The sequence below is a fragment of the Lutjanus erythropterus genome, chromosome 14, assembly GCF_056507025.1.
Source record: "Lutjanus erythropterus isolate fLutEry1 chromosome 14, fLutEry1.hap2, whole genome shotgun sequence".
Lineage (NCBI taxonomy): Eukaryota > Metazoa > Chordata > Actinopteri > Lutjaniformes > Lutjanidae > Lutjanus > Lutjanus erythropterus.
In genome coordinates this window covers 10,394,441-10,413,748 of record NC_139330.1, presented here as the reverse complement: position 1 = coordinate 10,413,748, position 19,308 = coordinate 10,394,441, and the positions used below count along the sequence as shown (strand labels likewise).

Here is a 19,308-nt window from a genome sequence, read left to right as displayed (position 1 = left end):
TCTCCGCAGGTATGCCATCACGGTGTGGTATTTTGACGCAGATGAGCGAGCCAGAGCTAAAGAAAAGTACTTAACGGGTAAGATTTGACATCCAAACTGCACGATCCCGTCTCTATTACTTCAGCCCCGGAGTGTTTTCACATCATCTGTCGTGTGTTTGTGTTTCCTTTGTGTGCAGGTGCAGGAGAAAAAGGAGTAAAGGTTGAACTCGATAAACCGTCAGATCCCAGCTAGTGGGGAGCCTGCGCCCGCTACAAACAGCCGTCAAGTGCTCAGTCCTAAGAAAGTGGCCTATAGAGAGCATGTGTGTGTGTGTTTTACATGGCAAAGACAGCAGACTTTTGCTAAAGTGTGGGTGGAAGATCCACGTTTATGGATCAAGTCAAATAAATACAGTGATTAATGTTCATTTTCAGCAAACCGGGGCAACCCAGAGGACCTTGAATGTCATGACATTGTACTGAAAGGGATTGTTTGGATTTTATTTTTATTTTTTTTCTCCTTTCACCTCTCTGATGGGGAACGCTTACGTTACAGCAGACGTTTTCAGAAAAAAAAATCACTTACAGGAATTAAGCTCAGAGAGAATCTACATCTTTTGCATATTTGTTTTTGCAGTTAATTCCATAAAGGTACAGTGTTCTGCATATGCTTAATGTGTTATGCTTTTCACATGGAATCAGCTGTTATAAGCTACTGTATGGCAACATGTGCTTGAGTTTGCAATAATATGAGGAATGATCTGAATTAAAAACACCCTTTTTCTGACAGAAATTCACTGGTCCTGGTTTGAATTAATTGATTTTGCAGCACAGAAGACGCTCACTGTGTCATTAGTGGTCATGTTCTTCCTACTTTCTCTAAATACGACATCTTATTTGAATTAGAACTGATAATAGAAGGAAAAACATACTTAAATCTGATGCATGGTTGAAGGAGTAAGTGCAGTACGTTAACCGCCTTTACTGGTGTTCAATTCTCACTATATACAGTATCATGCTGCCCTCTGCAGGCTGACAGGGTATTGCAGCTTTTTTGTGGACCTGAGGATAAATAAACTTGTATTTTCCCACCTGTTATCTGTTGCATTTACTGCCCTGAAAACTGCTGCTCATGTCTGATTACTGACAGAAAATGTGATAAATTAAAATATTAAACTATTGGACTGTCTCAGTAATGATTTAAATATTTTGGTATGTTGAGGTAAGAGGTAAATTACACCATTAACCAGCAAATTATTGTAGAAATAACTTTGCAAATTTTAATTTTCTAAGGTTATTTATTGTTCTGCACTGACCAGCAATCAAATCTGAAGACTCTTCAAAATTCAAAATCATATTGATATATATATATTGAAAATGTTTTCCAATGCAAAAAAACATGAATTTAGCGTATTTAGCAACTGATCAGATGAAATGACTTCTACAGAAACACTGCTGGCACAAACTACAGGTGCACCGTGTGTTTTCTTCGAAATGTGTCGCTGTTTCTCTTGTGTAAGTTTTTGTTGCTGTTTGTAAATCAAAGGCCACATGGAGGAACTTTTCTCTTGTAATGGAAGAGGAGCATTTTCTCAAAATGTTCATCTTCCACTTTCAGTGTAAATGAAGCAGTTTGAGTCAACAGATCACTGATTATCATGAAAAGTTTCATAATTTTCACACTGGCATATTTTAAAGGTATAATCAAGTAATCCATGACAACATAACTGTAATCTAATTACACATTTTTCAAATCTTGACTGATTACAGTTGCTTATTTTTTGGAATCTAATTTCATAATCCTGATTACATGTAATCCATTACTACCTAATCCCAGAGGCAGCACACAAAGTATGGATTTACTGGACTAGCTACAAGTGTCCCAAATGTCTTTTCTGCTACAGGACCCTCTCAAATAAGCTTTTAAAACTGTCTAAACTTCCGCATCACTTGAAAGAGTCGACTTTGGGTGTTTCAGCCATAAGCATAATGCTATTTGGTTTAACTTAGAATGGAAACGTTTGAGAACCCCTGATCTAGATGGATGAATGACACTAAAGATTAAAGGAAAACTATATATTTTTTTTTTTTTTGGGATGAACTGTCCCTTTATTGTTCCTCCAGGACAAAGTTTTGGTATATTAAAAACAAACGTCATTCTTCACAGCATTTAAACTTTTTTAATATGAATTAAATGAACATCTCTATAGAAACAACATCTGTATGAAAAAGATACATACAGTAAACAGTACATAAAATAGTAATACAATACATATTACAAAAGTCAGGAAATATATTAAGCAGTATTCAATATAAACTATACAATGAAAATGTTTAAGAGCAGTCAAAATTAGATCATCCTCTGTACAAGAAGTGTGCAAAATTAATGTCCCATTGGGGGACCATCATTTACTGGCAGAGAGAAAAGTCTGTTAGTTCTTCTTCTTCTCTAGACAAAAGTAGAAAACTGAATGTATCGAAGTGGAGGCCGACTTTCAGCCCATGTGCCTCTGTCACTACAAGAGACTGTGCAACAATATACAGATAAAAAAACAATGCCACAGGTCAGCGGGAGTCACCGTGAACTCCTCTCAGTAATGGCTGAGCTCCTCTGGAGGAGGTGGGAGGTGGTAACCGTCGTCCCCGATGTAGGCACCAATGCCGCTGCTCTGGCTTCCCCACTCGTAGCTGTCAGCAGCCAGACTGGAGAAACAAAGGCGCGTTAAGCGATGACGTCCGTACCGCTTGCCACATTCCTACTTTGTGCGCAGTGTTTTTGGAGATTAGATCGTGTGTTTTTATTTTACCTGGCTTGGATGTTCTGAGGCATGACGCTCCACGCCAGGTCGTCGTCACTGTCGTAACGCCGGGGGTTGTCAAAGAAATAAGACCTTGAGGAGAAGACGTGACCCGGGAGCACAGCGCCACTCTGCAGGACCAGCAAACAAGACAATTATTATAAAGCTATAAAACTTTTAGATTGCGTCACACCAACAGATTAATTTAACCTAACAAATCAGAATTGAACTAAACTCTAGATCTCTGCTGCACAATTAAAAACTGGTCTCCCTTTAGTAAATCCAACTTTAGTGATTTAAAGTGAAATTAAATACAGTTTAATCAATATGAAGATGCTTGCATCACAAAATTAAAATAAATAAATACATAAAGAATACATCTGAGTGCCGTCAGGACCTACTAAGTAATATAGAGGAGGGGAAACTCAACTTTTGGCTGCTTTGTATTCCTCAACAAAATGTTGCAGTTTGCTATTTAACAAAAAAGTTTGGAAAAACGTATTAAAATTATAAAAATGTTATATTGATTGCTAGGTAGCTAAAAAGTTAACAAAACATATTGTTTGGTAGCTAGGTAACATTAAAAAATATGTTTATTGTTTGCTAGCCAGCTAAAAAGCCGAATTATCATCTTGAGTGAAATGAAGAAGAGACACATCATAAAAGGCCATTTGACTGAGAATGTCCCTAAACTTTCTTCAGGAAACTTTCATAAAAATTTTTGCTCAATCCATCTCAAAAAGGCAGATATTTTAAAACTCTCTCAATAGTACGTTTAAAGTTAATACTGGATTATTGTTTTAATTGAAGTTTTGGTGCAACAGTAGTAAATGTAATCTAAGTTCAGAGTAAAAACTGGTTTTAAGAGAGGTTTAAATTTTATCTTTCTTAATTTTAAACTAGTTTAAAAGTTTGGTGCACATTAATTTTAAGTTCAATCAGGTTTAAAAATTAATCCTTGTTGGTGAAACCCAGTATTTGACTGTATTTCACATAATGCCTCTTTTTAAATTAAGCAATATCTACTTTCAACCCCTCGTCATATATCACATATGTCTATTACTTGTGAGATGTCCAGTAATCCACAAGAGAAAAACACAAATATATTTTGTGTAGCTGAACTACAATATGTTTTTATTTCTCATACCCAACCCATCTTGTCACCCCTGGGAGGTAAACGCTGGCTCACCCTGTCTTGGTTGGGTTGCCGGACTCTGAAGAAGAAAACTACGAGGGAAGTGGGGAGCAGCTCCCATACAAACAAGATCACTCCAAAGACGATGTAGCCAGCGTCGCCCAGAGTCGACTGTAAATCTGCCTGAAAAAAACAAAACAAAACAAAAAAAACAACTCAATCACTATTCCAGCAGTTCCAGAGAAAGAGGAACTTTTACATCACAATCATCACACGGGTTAGTCAGACATTTTCCATAAACAAACTAGAAGAGGTCATGCAGTAGAGTGAAGATCTACTCCAGGCTACTGATGGTGAAGCACCTACTGCAATGACACCACAACAACAAAGTACAGTTTATCTTGATTATACTGATGCCGAATTGACAAAAACACTGTGGACATATGACACCTTTAATCTTGTTTTTCTAGAGTTATGTGTTTTTCTGGACACATAAGGAATTGCTAATATGTCATATTTTTTAAAGGGAGTTTGGTGTAGAAATTTCCACAGAGAAATTAATTGATAATATGTATATTTTTAACAGTTTGTCACCACTACAGAAAAAAATCCTGCCATACCTCCCCTTGTCTGGCACTAATCTTGCACCCCAACTTTTAACTAATAACTTGGTGGCCAAACTCAAATAAGAGTCAACATTTGCAGTTTCCTCCCATAAAAGCCATAACTCAAAAACTGTAGGTGGGCAAATCAATCATCAAGTTAATTAAAATACTTTAGAAAACACTCTGACATATTGGTTAATACATTTAAGTGTTAATGAGAAGACTGATCCTATTCTCATGTTGAAGCTTCAGCCAGGTGGGCTTTACCTTTGGACGGAGGCAGATTAGCTGTTTCCTGTCTAAACTAAGCTATTTGGCTACTGACTGTAGCATCACATTTACAGTGCAGATATGACAGTGGTATCAATCCTCTCAATCAACCCTCAGATAAAAAAAAAACACAAAGAAGTATATTTCAGCCCCCGTTGGCTCACCTGGTCTGAAACGTTGTACCAGTCGTAGTCGAAGGAGTTGATACTCTTGTTTGAGAGTCCCAGGACCACCAGATTGTAGCAGGCCCTGGACGAGTACAGGAGGATGACGATGGCTCCGATCACCGTCACCTGGCACACTGACGTCCCCTGCACAGTATGAAGAGTTGTATTAAAGGGATGGTTCAAATTATTTGATGTGATGTTGTATGAGGTACTTATCAATAGTCAGTTCCAGTTTGGTGAAGCAGCTCAAGCACAGAAGCTTAGCAACGAGCTGCTGTTGACAGGGTCGGCAGAAAAATGCATTTAAGCCACTTAAAAAAGGCTGACAGCCTTTTCAGAAGGGAAACTGCCCTTATATAAGCCAAATAGCGTTCTCACCGAACAAACCAAACTCCATTGGAGAAATCAGTAATTTTACCTCAGAACATGGGAGTTGCTGGTCCACCGCTGCCTCCACCACTTAGTTTGTTTGTGTTACTGTGTGCCTTTCTGAATCCAAACTATCCTTTTAACACACCAAAGTCACACAATGACACAAACAAACTAAAAGATCGAGGAAGCAGCAGACCAGCAACTCCTGTGTTCTGCAAGGTAAAAATTACTAATTTCGCCTGTGGAGTTTGGTTGCTTCGGAGAGAGCAATATTTGGCTTACGTAACAGTGGTTTCCCAACAGAAAAGGCTATCTGACGGCAAAGTAAAGCAGTGAAAATATTCTAAATATAGCATACACTTAAACTAATCTGGATTTCTGCAGGTGGAGCTTTTTTAAGTGGCTAACATATGTTTTGGTTGTTGACACTGTCCATAGCAGCTCATTGCTTGGGGACGTGTCAACCAGCATCTACTGAATGCAACACACCGACTACTGATAAGTGCCTCTTACAGCTATTATTAATTTAATTTATTAATCTTGCATATCAACCATACATCTACCTTTAGGAGGAAATTGGATAAGGATAGCCGTTCTGTTTTTTAAAGCAATACATTTTGAGTTTCAGGTGAGACTTCTCTCCAAACAGCAGCTCAGTACGTGTCGTTTTGTTGATCAGCGTGAATTAACATCAGAGCCGAGAGTGCTGCTCGGCTTGCGAACGCACCACAGTACAACCAGCCATGCATAAGAATGAATCTGTGTTGCTAGGAAACAATCATTATGTACAAAGCATAAATTATATGGAGAAGTGCATCTTCACACAAGGGTGTCATATCCAGCACACAATACCGCACCTTCTGATGCCACTTACACAAAACACAAGCCATTTGTATTCTGTTGATCCCCTCTTCATACTGGATTTCCACTCTCAGAGCCACACAGGACGGAGTGTCTTGTTTCTCACCTTGGACTCCAGGTAAATGTTGGCCAGTGACATCTTGGCGATCTTGTAAAGACACAGGGAGAGCGAGACGGCACACAGGACGAACAGCGTGTCGTTGATGGCCACCCTCACGAGCACGATGGTGTGGGCTTCCGCAGAGGACATCCTCACCAACAGGGCGCACACCAGGTTCACCACTAAAAACACCAGGCTGATGAAGAGGAAGAGCAGGTACAGCGGCAGCCTGAGGGTCCGGAAACCAAGACAGACAAATACATTATCAACCCCTGTAACTGCTGTTTTTATTACTTTAGCCAAGATAGTTCAGGTATTTTTTGCACAGCTGCAGTTAAAGACTAAGCTACTCTAATATCATACTGTCTGGACAATTAGAGTCCAGTATTGGCTGTGTAGGATTGCTTCTGACACGTGTGACCCAAACTTTGCCAATAACTCTTTGCTGTAACGTCCAAAAGTCCAGACTCATTGACAAAAGATGGATATAATTACTTAAAAAATTCACAACATGTTTTTTAGAGCCTGAGCGGTTTATCTGTAGATCAATATTATCACATATTACGTAAGAATATTAAGAGGTTAATACAGATTGTTTTGCTTCAGGTAAGAAACCATTACAAGGACGCTGAGACTCTTGATGACGTATATTGCGTGAGACGAGGGATGCAGTTCACTGAACAAAATAACAGATGACAAACTGCAACCTTCTTATCTTGTAAAATTATCTTTTAAACTGACAGACATCATATGTGTAATCTGTGACGCAACTCAAACAGGAACCAAAAAATATTTCTCTCACACTGCTGACTACTGTTCTTTCATATTTTTCCAACCTAAGGTCCCACAGGGCACACCGGAAGGCGCATGACTGCACTTCTCTACTGAAGCTTGACAAGTGAAAAAAAAGGGAAAAAAAAGACATCCAATACTTCCTTATTAAATGGAAAATAAAATCCTAAAACTTGATCTTACCTGTATCTCAAAAGCTCTGGCGCATACTTCGACTTTGCCTTGAAAACAACCTGCGAAAAGAAAACAAATCCCGCGTCATGCAAATGCGTCATGCTTATTTTGGCCCATTTTCACTTCTGTAAACCCGCTCTTCGAAACGATGAGACATTCTTTAGAAACAGGAACCTCACGGCTGAAAAAACTGCAGATCTATGAACTTCAGATACACGACGGTCACACAGCACAGGGCCACATGTAACACTTTGTGCTTTGCTGTCAACACAAAACTGTGACTCAAAGCAGCGCAAGAGGATTACGCTAAAAATACACTTCAGTTAGAGGCCAGAGGAGCTATTATTTAATATTTGGATCCAGTAGGCAGATGGAGGAATGATTCACTGTGTTGCACTTTAGCTGAACTGAATGAGAGCAAATTACACCGACAGCAACAGGTTATATTTACTGTACGTTCCTCAGAGGTTCTTATGGAACATATTTGTTGCAGCAGGTACACCTGGATCTTAATATCTATATTATTATAACATACAAAATGTTTCAAATTCAGATTTAAGGCAAATTGCAGTTAAAAAGGCACACATTTACAGCAGCAAAGCAAAGGGATATCATCCTGAATCTCATCACGTGTAAGGAATATTATTCTATACAATAATACAAGCTGCTATGTATTAGTGTATGCATATGTATGTCAACACTGCTGTTGTTTCTTTCCCTCAGTATTGCATTTATTTAAAAAATGCACATGCTATCTATCATCTATCTCTGTTTTATTAAATCTTTTATCTATTCTAAGCTGCCTTGATCACATCTTTAATATTCATTGGTATTGGAAAAAATATTCATATTCAGGTCTGGAAAAATTAAATGGATCATCAGCATCAAACATGTCAAACATTGGCTGGTTCGCTGGTAAATCCTGGGCTGTCAGCGAGGAAAATGTGCGACATTTAAAAATGCCTCACTGAGGTCAGAGAACTCGTGATCTGCGTCTTGTGACCTTTTACATTACCTCTTATTAATATAAAGATAATCAAAAGATTACGCCACTGAAATAAAAATGTTTGCCAGTGTTAAAGATCCTCTCCAGACATGTTTTCTGACATATAAAAATACTCCGCTTGGAATGATGATTCATATTTAATAAGATTTTCCAACAAACCTGTCACTTTGTTGAAAATTACATGTGCTTTTTTGGCCTTGTTGAAAATCAAGAATCTATGAAGCTGAATGCTGCATACTAGACGCAACCCAGCTATTTCTTTAAACCAATCACAATCGTCTTGGGCGGCGCTAAGCTCAATATGCGGCATCAGTGACCCTACAGAATAGTGTTGGGGGGGTAATTGACCCTGGTGCTACTTTCCCATTTTCAGAGTGCAGGTTGCAAACTCAGAGGTTGTTGTTGTTTCCCATAGTGACGGCGACTTTGACATGGCAGACGCTGCCTCACTGCTTGAAACAGGCAGCCGGTGATGCGCTTTATACCCACAGTCTGCATCCAGGGAGGGTGTGTCTAGTTGTCAGTTATTAAAAGACCAGTGTGCAGGATTTAGCCTAGCGGCGAGCTAGCAGATTCCAAACACATCCTCCCACCCTCCCCTTCCAAGAGCCTACAGGGCCATGAACCTGGCGCAAAATACAAAAGATGGTCTCTAAAGCCAGCGTTTGGTTTGGTTTGTCCATTCTGGGCTACTGTAACATGGCGGTGCAACATGGTGGCCATTATGAAAGAGGTCCTGCTATAAACAGCTCATTCTAGGTTTTGAGGGTAACAAGAACAAACCAATAAAAAATACTTCCAGATATTATATTCCTAACTCTGAACTACCTTCTTAAATGTGAATATTTTCCCGTTTCTCTATTCCTCTAAGACAGTAAACAGAATATCTTTGGTTGTGGACAAAACAAGACATTTGAAGACGTCAGCTCGGGCTTTGGGAAACACTGATTAACTCTTTTTTTTTTTTTTGTATTTTCTGACATTTTTCTGATCAGCTCTGATTTTTTAAAATTCAACAGCCATGAAAATATTTCAAGTAAAAATAAAAATCTGGCACTTTTTTCTGAATTAATTAAATACTTTTTCATATAGAATTCAGATCTGTTTTTCTGATTTAATGAGACAATCTTTCATAGGAAAAAAAATGCTATTTTCTGAATTAATGGGATAGTTTTTCATGTAAACATATTTCAGAATAAAAACATAAGCAATTTTTTTTTACGTGAAAAATTATCTCATTAAAGTGTCATAGTAACATCTTGTACCTCTTGTTGTTGCTGCTGTTGTGGTTATTGTGTGTCTGATTTGTTTCTTTTTTGTATGTCTATATTAAATGTAAAAGCGTAAAAAAAAAAAAAAATCATGATTCATCATCATGAATAATTTTTCATGTAAATGAATTTACAGCTCTGATTTTTTAAAAATTCATGTGAAAATACTTCAAGTAAAACTACATTTTCTGAATTAATTTTAAAAAATTATTTAAAATTCAGCTCTGTTTTCAGATTTAGTGAGACAAACTTTGATGGAACAAATGGCTGTTTTTCTGAATTAATTAAATCGTTTCACATATATAATTCGGCTCTGTTTTTCTGAACTAATGAGATAATCTGTTGTGGGAAAAAAAGCTACTTTTTTGAAATAATGAGAGTTTTTCAAGTTAAATTTCTTCTGAATTTTGCTCAAACATCTTGAACCTCTTACTTGTTTTTATGTCATATTAAATATAAAAGTGTAAAAACACAACATGCATCTCATTAATTCAGAGAAACAGAGCAGGTGTTTTCTCAGGTGAGTGCAGTGAGCTTCCGCACAGACTACATGAAAACCTTGTGTCAGTATCAGGAGCAGTGAAGCCTGTCGACTCACCTGTGCAAAGTAGAGGTTCATGAGGCTGAGGGTGAAGAACTGGAGGCAAACGGGGAGGCAGTAGAGCAGCCAGAAGGGAAATGGCCCCAGAGTGTTGGCCGTGATAAAGTTTTTGAAGTAGAAGGAGAAGAGCACGGTGCGCAGGGCCGACCACAGCAGGCACAGAGACAGGAACACCGTCTGGTAGCTGAAGCGCTTGTGTCGGTACCGCAGGACCAGCCAGAGCTGGACGTAGATGAAGATGAAGAGGAGGGAGTAGAAGACGGTGTAGACCACCGTCAGCCCCAGAGTCACGTAAGGCGGCACGGCCGGGCTCAAGGTAGGCAGAGGCAGGGACTTATCCATCGGCGACGGCTCCTTCTCCGTCACAGGGGCCTCCATGACCTGCTCTCCCCGGCCGGAGGAGGAGGGAGCGGAGCGCAGGAGGGGGGCCTCTGCTCGCCGCCCTGGCGGAGGAGAGGCGAGAGCCGCGGCGCGAAGAGGGAGAAAATGAGGCTGACAGCGGGTCTGTCAAGAAGAAGTGGAAAGGCAAAGCAGGGGGAAGAAACCGCGGCCGACTTCCTGCTGCAGAGCCAGAGACAGGCAGAGCCAGAGGCACATGATCAGTGATGAGAAAGAGCCGTTTGTCAGGAGCAGCAGCGGCCCGGCCTGCAGGAAGCTGCTGAGAGAGAGAGAGAGAGAGCTGCAGAGAGGAGCTCAGCACACAGGACCAGCCTCCCAACACCCCCTCCTGCACCCCCACACCCTCCCGCACTCATTACGTGACGCTACGCATCAGCTGACGCACGCTACTGTACCTTTAACCCTGTGATGGGGCTTCCCACTGATCCCAAGGGAGCAGCTCGGAGCTCTTACATGGATTTACTCTTATTTTATTAAGACGCAGGCAAAAAAAAATATTAATTCATCATCCAGTGTTAGGGAGTTTACAGAACTACTAACTACTTCACAATGAAGTTTAAAGGGACAGTTCACCCAAAAATCAAATACAGATGTTTTTCCTCTTGCTTGTAGTGCTATTAACCCCTAGATAGCTTTGGTCTCAGATAAAATGGGATTAAATGGCTAGAGCTGAACGATTCTGAAAAAAATATCTAATTGCAATTATTTTGACTGACATTGCAATTGCGATATTAGAGGTAATGATATTTTTTACATCGTTATTCTTATTTTGATTGCAAAACATGGTGGGATTTTTTTTTTTTTTTTGACATACATTTTTGTGTTTGTATCCGAAAATTGCAGAAAGACACGTTGTGATTTCGATAAACAAAACAGAATTTTTTATGTAAGAAACATTTCCGGGGTTGGGTCATGGTGAAAAAAAAAAAAACATCTGAACAGTTTGATCGGCGTTAAGTATTTACAACTAAATTGGAGCTGCAGTTATTAAATGAAGTAAAATTTCTGGTTTATCTGTCAGTGCTTACACCGAGTTGATTTAGTTAATATGTTAAAAAGTTGCTTTGAAAATAAAATGCCCATTTCGCAGACAGGTCTTAGATGAATAGGAGTAGGCCTTAATCTGAAAGTAAAGTAGAGTGTGTGAGTGTCTGCCTCCTCAAGCGACTGCAGATTTGTTAACATTTGTAATATGTTTAAAGAAATTCCCTCCTGACAATGTGGCTTTTCAAAGTGAAATTTTACAGCCGAGAGGGAGGGTCTGTAGCTGACAGCAGCCTGAGTTTACATTTTTCCAGAGAGAGATGCAGTCAGTAAAAGAAGCAGGAGGAGACTTTTATTTGGATAATTTTGTTTTTGACGTTATTTGGCAGTTATAACAGAGGAAACACTCATGCTTTTGATAAAAAAAAAATATTTTTATTAGTTAAACTGAACAGTTCTCCTCAAAACTGATTGTTGGTTCCCTTTAATAACAATCAAGAGTATTTGAGGTCTGGTCAGAAGGGCTTTATGATCGAAGAAGAAACATAATCTGCACACAACCCTCAGTGAAGTTTGTTTTGGTTCGTAGTAGTCGGAGGGTTTTTTGTTTCACAGGACTGGGGCATGTGAACATGAGGACGGCCGAGGACGGAGGTCACTCCGGCTGACCTTTGACTGCTGTGATACATTCATCTTTTCACACACAGGAACACCACCACCCCTGCAGGCACCACACCAAAACAGGATGCTGTCAGCTACAGTCCCTCCCTCCCGGCTGTTAAACTTCACTTCGAATGGCCACATTATCAAAGATTTTACAAATGTGGCTTCTAGTGTGTAATGTGTTCAAATAAATGCGATTACATCATCACATGGCTTGTTTCATGTACTTGTTGTGAGTTAAGATGCCCTGAGTTGCATGAAAGAATTTCCTTAGGATGTTTTACGATCCTTTAATCTCTGAGTGTTTGTTCTTAAGTTTTCCCTTATGAACTGGACATTGACTCAATTAACAGACCTGACAGCAGCAGACTATATACTGGCTGATCAGACCAAATTAAACACACAGGGGAAAACTACATAGACAATAAGTAAAACTAACACAAAGAAACCCTAACCCCCCCCCCCCCCCCCCCATGATGTCAGAGCTCTTGGTCTAGTCCGGGTGACGGCCTTCAGCATAAAGCCATGTTCTGCCCTCAGTCCAGTCTTCTGCAAGTCTCTAACCAGGAAGTACCATGTAGCAGTCAGGTAACTCAAGGAAAAGAGAAATGATTTAATACAAATAGCAAAGTGACAAAACAAGGTAAAGTGCTGATAAACCATTTTTAAGCAGTAAATATGTGTGTGGCATGATCATCACAGTGATGCAAAACATGTAATGTTACCTTATCCTGGCTCCAGACATTTAAAGCACCCATATCAGGAAAGAAAGAAAGCTAGGGTGGCATTAAAAACCGCACAGTAAATTCAAAATGGCGGACTTCTTGTTGAGTTTAGGCTTGGAGTTAATTTCGTACACCTGGACGTGATACACGTTTACCTCAGGGTTGGTTTCCGTGCATGTCAGACAAAACATGTTTTCCAAGCTTCATGTGCCATCGAGCATGTTCAGTCCCTCACAAATGGGAATGAAGGTTGCAAAGGAGAAGAAAGAAATAATTAAGGCTGCAAGCAGCACTGAACATGCCCACGCACACACACACCCATCAGGACGTGCAGCGGCCGCAACCCTGTCAAGTCACCGGATGCTCAGTGGTCAACAAGGCTGTGAACATGGTTAAGAAAACATAAACATGTTTAAACCCACAGTGTGAGAATGTGTGAACTCCATTTAAACAGTGTTAAGATTAAAATAAATCAACAAGATCAAAACTTGAGATTAAATATAAACTCAAGATCAAACTGTGATATGAATTGTTTTGGTGTGGTTGACTGCAGATGAAGTGAACCTGTGCAAGTCAGTGTGAATGGCTGTTAGCATGGCTGTTAGCATGAGTGGCTGTTAGCATGGCTGTTCGCATGAGTGGCTGTTAGCATGGCTGTTCGCATGAGTGGCTGTTAGTATGTTTAGCTGTTAGCATGGTTGTTAGCATGGCTGTTAGCATGTGTAGCTGTTAGCACGGCTGTTGGCATGTGTGGCTGTGCTCATCACAACATTCAGCAATCTTTTTAAAGGCACCACCCATCCAGAGCAGCAAAACTTTCTGCATCTTTAATGTGTACAGAAATATACACCAAAAATGGAAAACTGCTGGTGTTGAAATGTTTAAAGTTGGACATTCATCCCCAAATCCAAATCAATTTTTCCCCTCTCATCTCCTGTACCAAGATCTGGTGTGAGCTGCAGAGTTTTGAAAATGTCTGTCTTCTCTCGAATAAATTGGTAATTAATTAAATTTCTTTTGACATGGTGCTCAAGGCGGCAACAGTCATGTCTCTTTCTCCAGTTTCATATATGGATTATTTTCTTTCTGCAGTCATATCTACAGATTTGGAAGGGTTACTTTAAAAATAAATTTTGCTTCAGTCACTAATTACCTATTACAAATGTAGACAGTTAAATAATCCAAGTATCACAATATTAAAGTAATTTAATGTGCAAATATAGTGTTTATGAATATTTTCATCATTGATTAATCGGCTGATTATTTTTTCAGTTAATGGATTAGTTGTTTGGTCCATGAAATGTCAGAATATTGTGAAAAATGTTGACCAAAGTCCAAGATGATGTCCTCAGATGTCTTGTTTTGTTCCCAACACAAAGATATTGAGTTTACTGTCAGAAAATAAACGCAGATTAATTTAATGGTCAATCAACTGTTGCAGCTCTAAGTGTTTTATGTTTGTTGTTAGGTTCAGAGTTTGTCCAGCTGTTCCTTCCTTTGTTGTGCACAATTTATTGATTGATTGATTGAAAGACAAATATTTCCACCCAGTAAAGTGTTTGTTCACTAGAGGCCATGATAATGAATTGACTTCTGGTGAAAAAAAGATGTCGATCAGCGTTTCCCAAAGACCAAGATGACGTCCTCAAATGATTTGTTTTGTTCACAACACAAAGATATTCAGAACTAAAGAAGCCAGAAAACATTCACATTTAAAAAGCTGGAATCAGAGAATTTAGACTTATTTTCTTATTACTTAAACCGATTAATTGATTATTAAAGTTGGCGATTAATTTAATTGTTGCAGCTCTGTGACAGGATTAACAATACAACATTATACTGTGGTTCAGATCTATTTCCAGTGTTCTGTGGGGAATAAATTCAGGGAGCAGAAATGAAAACTTCATAATTTGACCAGAAGATGGCACCTTCTAACCGCATAAAGATGGAAAAGCTGGGAGGGACAAAAATAATGGAAGAAATAATGTTCAACATCAGTGCTGAATTCATGAATCGAACGGTCTCTTTCCAAAATACAGTGATTTCTAGTTAAATATTTAAAAAGCCATTTATGGTATCCACAAAATGTGTGGTATATTTTAAAAATTAACTGCTCTGTAACAAATTTCTGCACCCTGTAATGTCTGTAAACAAGAAACCTGTCTATACATTGTGTGTTTTACTATACGTGCCTGATTATTTAGTAAGTAATTCCTCTTTATTTTTCCACTGCAGGGAAGAAGACTCCAGTACAGAAAGAGGATTTTGTGTCAGCTACATATTTGATTTATTTGTTCTATTTTTGTGTTTCGTTGAAGAAGGCAGGTAAGTGTCGACGAGACGAGACATCCTCTGACGGGTGCCCGGCCTTCGCCGCGTATCCATACCAACATCTGGTCAGAAAGGCCTTAAGGCTTTGTTAATGTTGTGTTGTGAACATCTTGACGTGTCATCAAACAGCATTGCCATGATGACGCGGCGAAGGTCAGTTTTTTGCCAAAACACAGGAAGTTGCATTAACTTCTGTTTACTTGGTTGAATCTGCCTGAAACTTCACATGTGCAATAGCAGTCCAGGCCTGAACACGTGATGTGAGTTTTGTCGACGGATGTGGCCAAATGGCTTAATCACACCCTTTAAAGTGAAGAAGAATTAATGCTGTTTTGAAGGCGAAGGGTGGTCACACCAAATATGGATTTGATTTAGATTTTTCTTCTGTTCACTCACTTTGCACTTTGTAAATTGATTAAAATAAACAATTACATTTTATATATTTGAAAGCAATCTTCACATGATGATTGAGACAAATTCTTACATTTTATCTGTAATATATTTTCTTTCAAAGTCTTTTAACAATATTAGCAGCTAACAGCAGCCAGAGAAATGTTGGGTGTACCTGAGATACACTCCGAAACATTAGAATAAAACTAATTCTGGCTGTTCAAGCGCCACTAGATGTTGAAATGTTCATTGCATCACACCACTGTCAGAGGAAAAGTCATCCTGCCAGCAGTGGGGCTAAAAATGGAAAGTTTGTCCTGAGGGTGATGCTAAAGAAAAGGTCAGGGAGTCATTAGAATCACAAGGATTTGTCCCCTCAAATGCTTTAATGTGCCCTTTAAATTTCACAGCAATCTGCCCAAAATGTCTTGTGTAAAAAAAAACAAAACAAAACACATTTTGGCCTGAGGGTGGTGCAAGAGGGTAGCTGCTGAAATGGTGCTCTCATATTCAAAGGCTGTGATTTCCAGTCTTACGGCCCCTTGAAATAAATCAATGTCTATTTAGGCACCTTCATCATTTAAGTTTTCAGAGGCCAGATAACATGAAAATGTCCAGTATTTCAATGGAAAAAAAGGTAAAATAACTGATCAGAAAAAAGCATCATTTTATGCATCAAAACATTTTGATTCTTACACCTTTACAGGAGCACACGACCAATGTCACATAAATACCAGTTCACTCTTCATGAGGAGGCTGTTGTGTGGGCATTTACCAGGAAGAGAAGGTCTAAGAAAAGAAAATATGGAAACTACTGTGGAAATAATGCTGTGAAAATACTCCACTACAGTTTAAAGCCCTGCACTGAGTGTCTGGTTGCATAAACCCCCATTAGATTTCCTTTAAATTTTCATCTAAGGATACCTTAGAAAAAAACACTTCACTTTAAGGGCCAAAACTGAGACTTAATGGTGGGCCACATGCCAAAAGCACACACCTACTGTGATGTATTGTTAAAATGCAAAATTATATTAGGATCCCAAGTTCCCTAAATTGATTGACTCCTGCGCAAAGTGTTACTCTGCCCCCCGTTCTCAGATTATAGAAAATAATTAATAATTAGGGAAGAGCTTTTTTGTGTCTGTATTTTGAGAGGACTGGCAAAGAAATACAGTTGAGGTGGGAGAGAGAGAGGGGATGACATGCAGTAAAAGGGTCCAGGATGGGATCAAACCCACCCCTTATTTTACAAGCTTTTATAAACAGCCTTGTTTTCAACTTTGTGTCAATTTATTTTCCAGCTGACCCAAGAAGAATTTAATGGTTTATTCAGCTTAAGAGGTAGAGAAGTTTCTCAACCCATAAAGGAACACGTCATCCTTCAGTTTATCAGAAAAATTCAACAAATTTGGACATACCTGGAGTAAAAACTACAATATTAGCTTCTAAGATGTAGTTGGAGAGAAGTGAAGTAAAAAAAAAAAAAACAACCCTGAACACTACTGAAGTAAATGCACTTTTCACCACTGGAAAAATTTGTAATTCATAATCTGTGCTTTCAGTTTTGATATCTCCTGTGTATTTAAATGTTGGCCTGGTGGTGGACATGAGAAAAGGTTAAGGGGGTTGCTGAGAACATTATAGACAATATTTTTCACATATATCTATATATTTTTTTACATTTTAAATGCACCGTCCTGTCTTCAACTCGTGCACCGTCTGCCACTGTCACTTTAAATCCTGCACATCTGTGTATACTGTATACAAACATGTATACATACATACATGTACTTCATGTATATCCATTCAGTGTTTATCTCTTTTGCACTATTTGTAATGTTAACAACTTTAAGAAGACTTGGATTGTATATATAGCTTTTATTTATGCTGCTGGTCACTGTTGCTTCTTATATATATAAATATATTTATATGTAGCTATATATACATCTACTTTTCCACATCCTTCCTGTCTACCTTTCACCTTTATCTGTCCTTGTTCTTAATACTCTGGGAGCAATCTTAAATTGGAGCCAGATTCCTTGGATATATACACATACTTACACATAATAACGCTGATTGATCTGGGGTTCATGATTTAAGAAGAAAAAGATGAGGAAGAACAAATCTTTGCATTCATTTAGAGGTCATTCATTATCTTATTTTGACTTCCAAAATACTTTATCTACCAGTGTGTTAGGATACGACATGTTAAAGCTGATGCTAGCAATAAAGAGAAGGTCAGAGGTCACTAAAAATCATTAGGAATCACAGGGACTGTGAATGCCCACATTAAAATGTCATGGCAGTGTGGGCAACAGTAGCTCAGATAAGTGGACCAAAGTGTTGGACGGATGACTGACCATCTGTTAGCGGTGCAGAAACGGCTCCAAGTTGAACCATATTACCAGCATGCCCCTCATTATCCCAGCTGGAGTGGAGTCTGATAGCCACAGCGGTATGCCTCAAATGATTAGAGTATGGTACAGTGCTCTGTGATATTGTCCTTTACATAATGTTTCAATCAAACCGGCCATGAGGCTCTGTTGCTGGTAACTGGTCCATGCTCTGATGTCTATGCTCTGATGGCCCCTTGGCCTGTGTCCAAATCTGCCAGTACAGCTCCAGTGTTGTCCCTCTGGAGACACTTGAACCTCCCACACAGTGGACCCTGTATTATCGTACCTTATCATCCAAACAGAGGTGGCTGCTTTCTACTGTATTGGCAATACTGGAACAATGAGGTGCAAGTCAGGGTTTAAATCGAGGGGCATGAGGTGAAACTGACCTCTCTACTTCTGTCCTCAACCAACCTTTATGCCTCCTGACAGTGGAAGACTCGAGCAGGCCTTCCTAAAATTAAGAATGCCATGCCCCAATCTGAAGTTTGAAAATCTTCTGCAGCCCACCCCAACTTGTAATGCTGAAACTTAAAAATGTCCTATTTATATAATTTTCATGACCTTCCAAGGTCCACCTGTGGGGTCTTTGCAGCCTGTTTTGGGAATCATTGCCCTAGAGGGCACTTCATCACATTTTGCCCACTGGAAAAGAACCCTAGAGGACACTTTTTACATTTTGTGCACTTTAGAGTGCATCTTTTTAGGTTTTGTCCAGTATAAGGGTATCCTAGAGGGCATTTGATCACATTTTGTCCACTGGAAGGACACCCTAGTGGGCACTTTTTTAGCTTTGTCCACTAAAAGGGTATCCTAAAGTGCACTTTTTTACATTTAGTCCACCAGAGGGGCATTAATTTTTCCTGTTTTGTCCACTAGAAGGGCACCCTAGAGGGCACTTTCTTATATTTTGTCCACTAGAGGGATATCCTAGAGGGCACTTGAACATGTTTTGTCCACCGGAAGGGCATTCTTGGGGGCACTTTTTCAATGGACAGGGGCCCCAGAGGGCACTTTTTCATGTTTAATATTTATCTTGGACACTGGACCACCCTAGATGGCACTACTGCTGTCTTTTTTTTTCATACATGAGGGCTCCAGAGGGTCAATCGTCCCCCGTCTCCCCCCACTGAGTCTACCAGTAACTCCTGTGCATGTTTTTGTGTTTCAGTGCAGATGTCCGGTACCACATCACTTCAGGAATTTGTTTTAAGAACAGCATGAAAAGAAAAGTATAGGCTACCTCTCATTTCTCTCTCCAGTGTTGGTGGTTAGTTCTCTCTGAAC

General features: G+C 39.3%; 2 protein-coding genes across 2 annotated transcripts in view; one reads left to right on the top strand and one right to left on the bottom strand.

The window, feature by feature from the left end:
* Nucleotides 1-774, top strand: part of egln1a (egl-9 family hypoxia-inducible factor 1a) — a 32,084-nt gene extending 31,310 nt beyond the window's left edge. Inside the window, exons 4-5 of the mRNA XM_084736648.1 lie at nucleotides 10-77; nucleotides 179-774. Coding sequence (XP_084592774.1) covers nucleotides 10-77; nucleotides 179-234 — 124 coding nt within the window. The 3' untranslated portion in view covers nucleotides 235-774. The remainder of the gene's footprint in view (nucleotides 1-9; nucleotides 78-178) is intronic.
* A 1,364-nt stretch (nucleotides 775-2,138) lies between these two features.
* On the bottom strand, nucleotides 2,139-10,814 carry gpr137ba (G protein-coupled receptor 137Ba). The gene is made up of 7 exons (XM_084736647.1): nucleotides 10,131-10,814; nucleotides 7,265-7,314; nucleotides 6,296-6,518; nucleotides 4,954-5,100; nucleotides 3,969-4,097; nucleotides 2,789-2,910; nucleotides 2,139-2,684 (listed from the first exon to the last, which is right to left on the bottom strand). Exons 1-7 carry the CDS (start codon nucleotides 10,509-10,511, stop codon nucleotides 2,573-2,575), a joined length of 1,164 nt encoding a protein of 387 aa, XP_084592773.1. The 5' UTR covers nucleotides 10,512-10,814; the 3' UTR covers nucleotides 2,139-2,572.
* Between the last annotated feature and the right edge of the window lie 8,494 nt (nucleotides 10,815-19,308).

Bases quoted from the DNA above. Each gene is read 5' to 3' on its own strand.
- gpr137ba (XM_084736647.1), bottom strand. From the start codon at position 10,511: ATGGAGGCCCCTGTGACGGAGAAGGAGCCGTCGCCGATGGATAAGTCC. The intron at 7,315-10,130 runs GTGAGTCGACAG...TTCTTTTCGCAG, and splicing joins TGAACCTCTACTTTGCACAG to GTTGTTTTCAAGGCAAAGTC. The intron at 6,519-7,264 runs GTAAGATCAAGT...CCGGACCCTCAG, and splicing joins CCAGAGCTTTTGAGATACAG to GCTGCCGCTGTACCTGCTCT.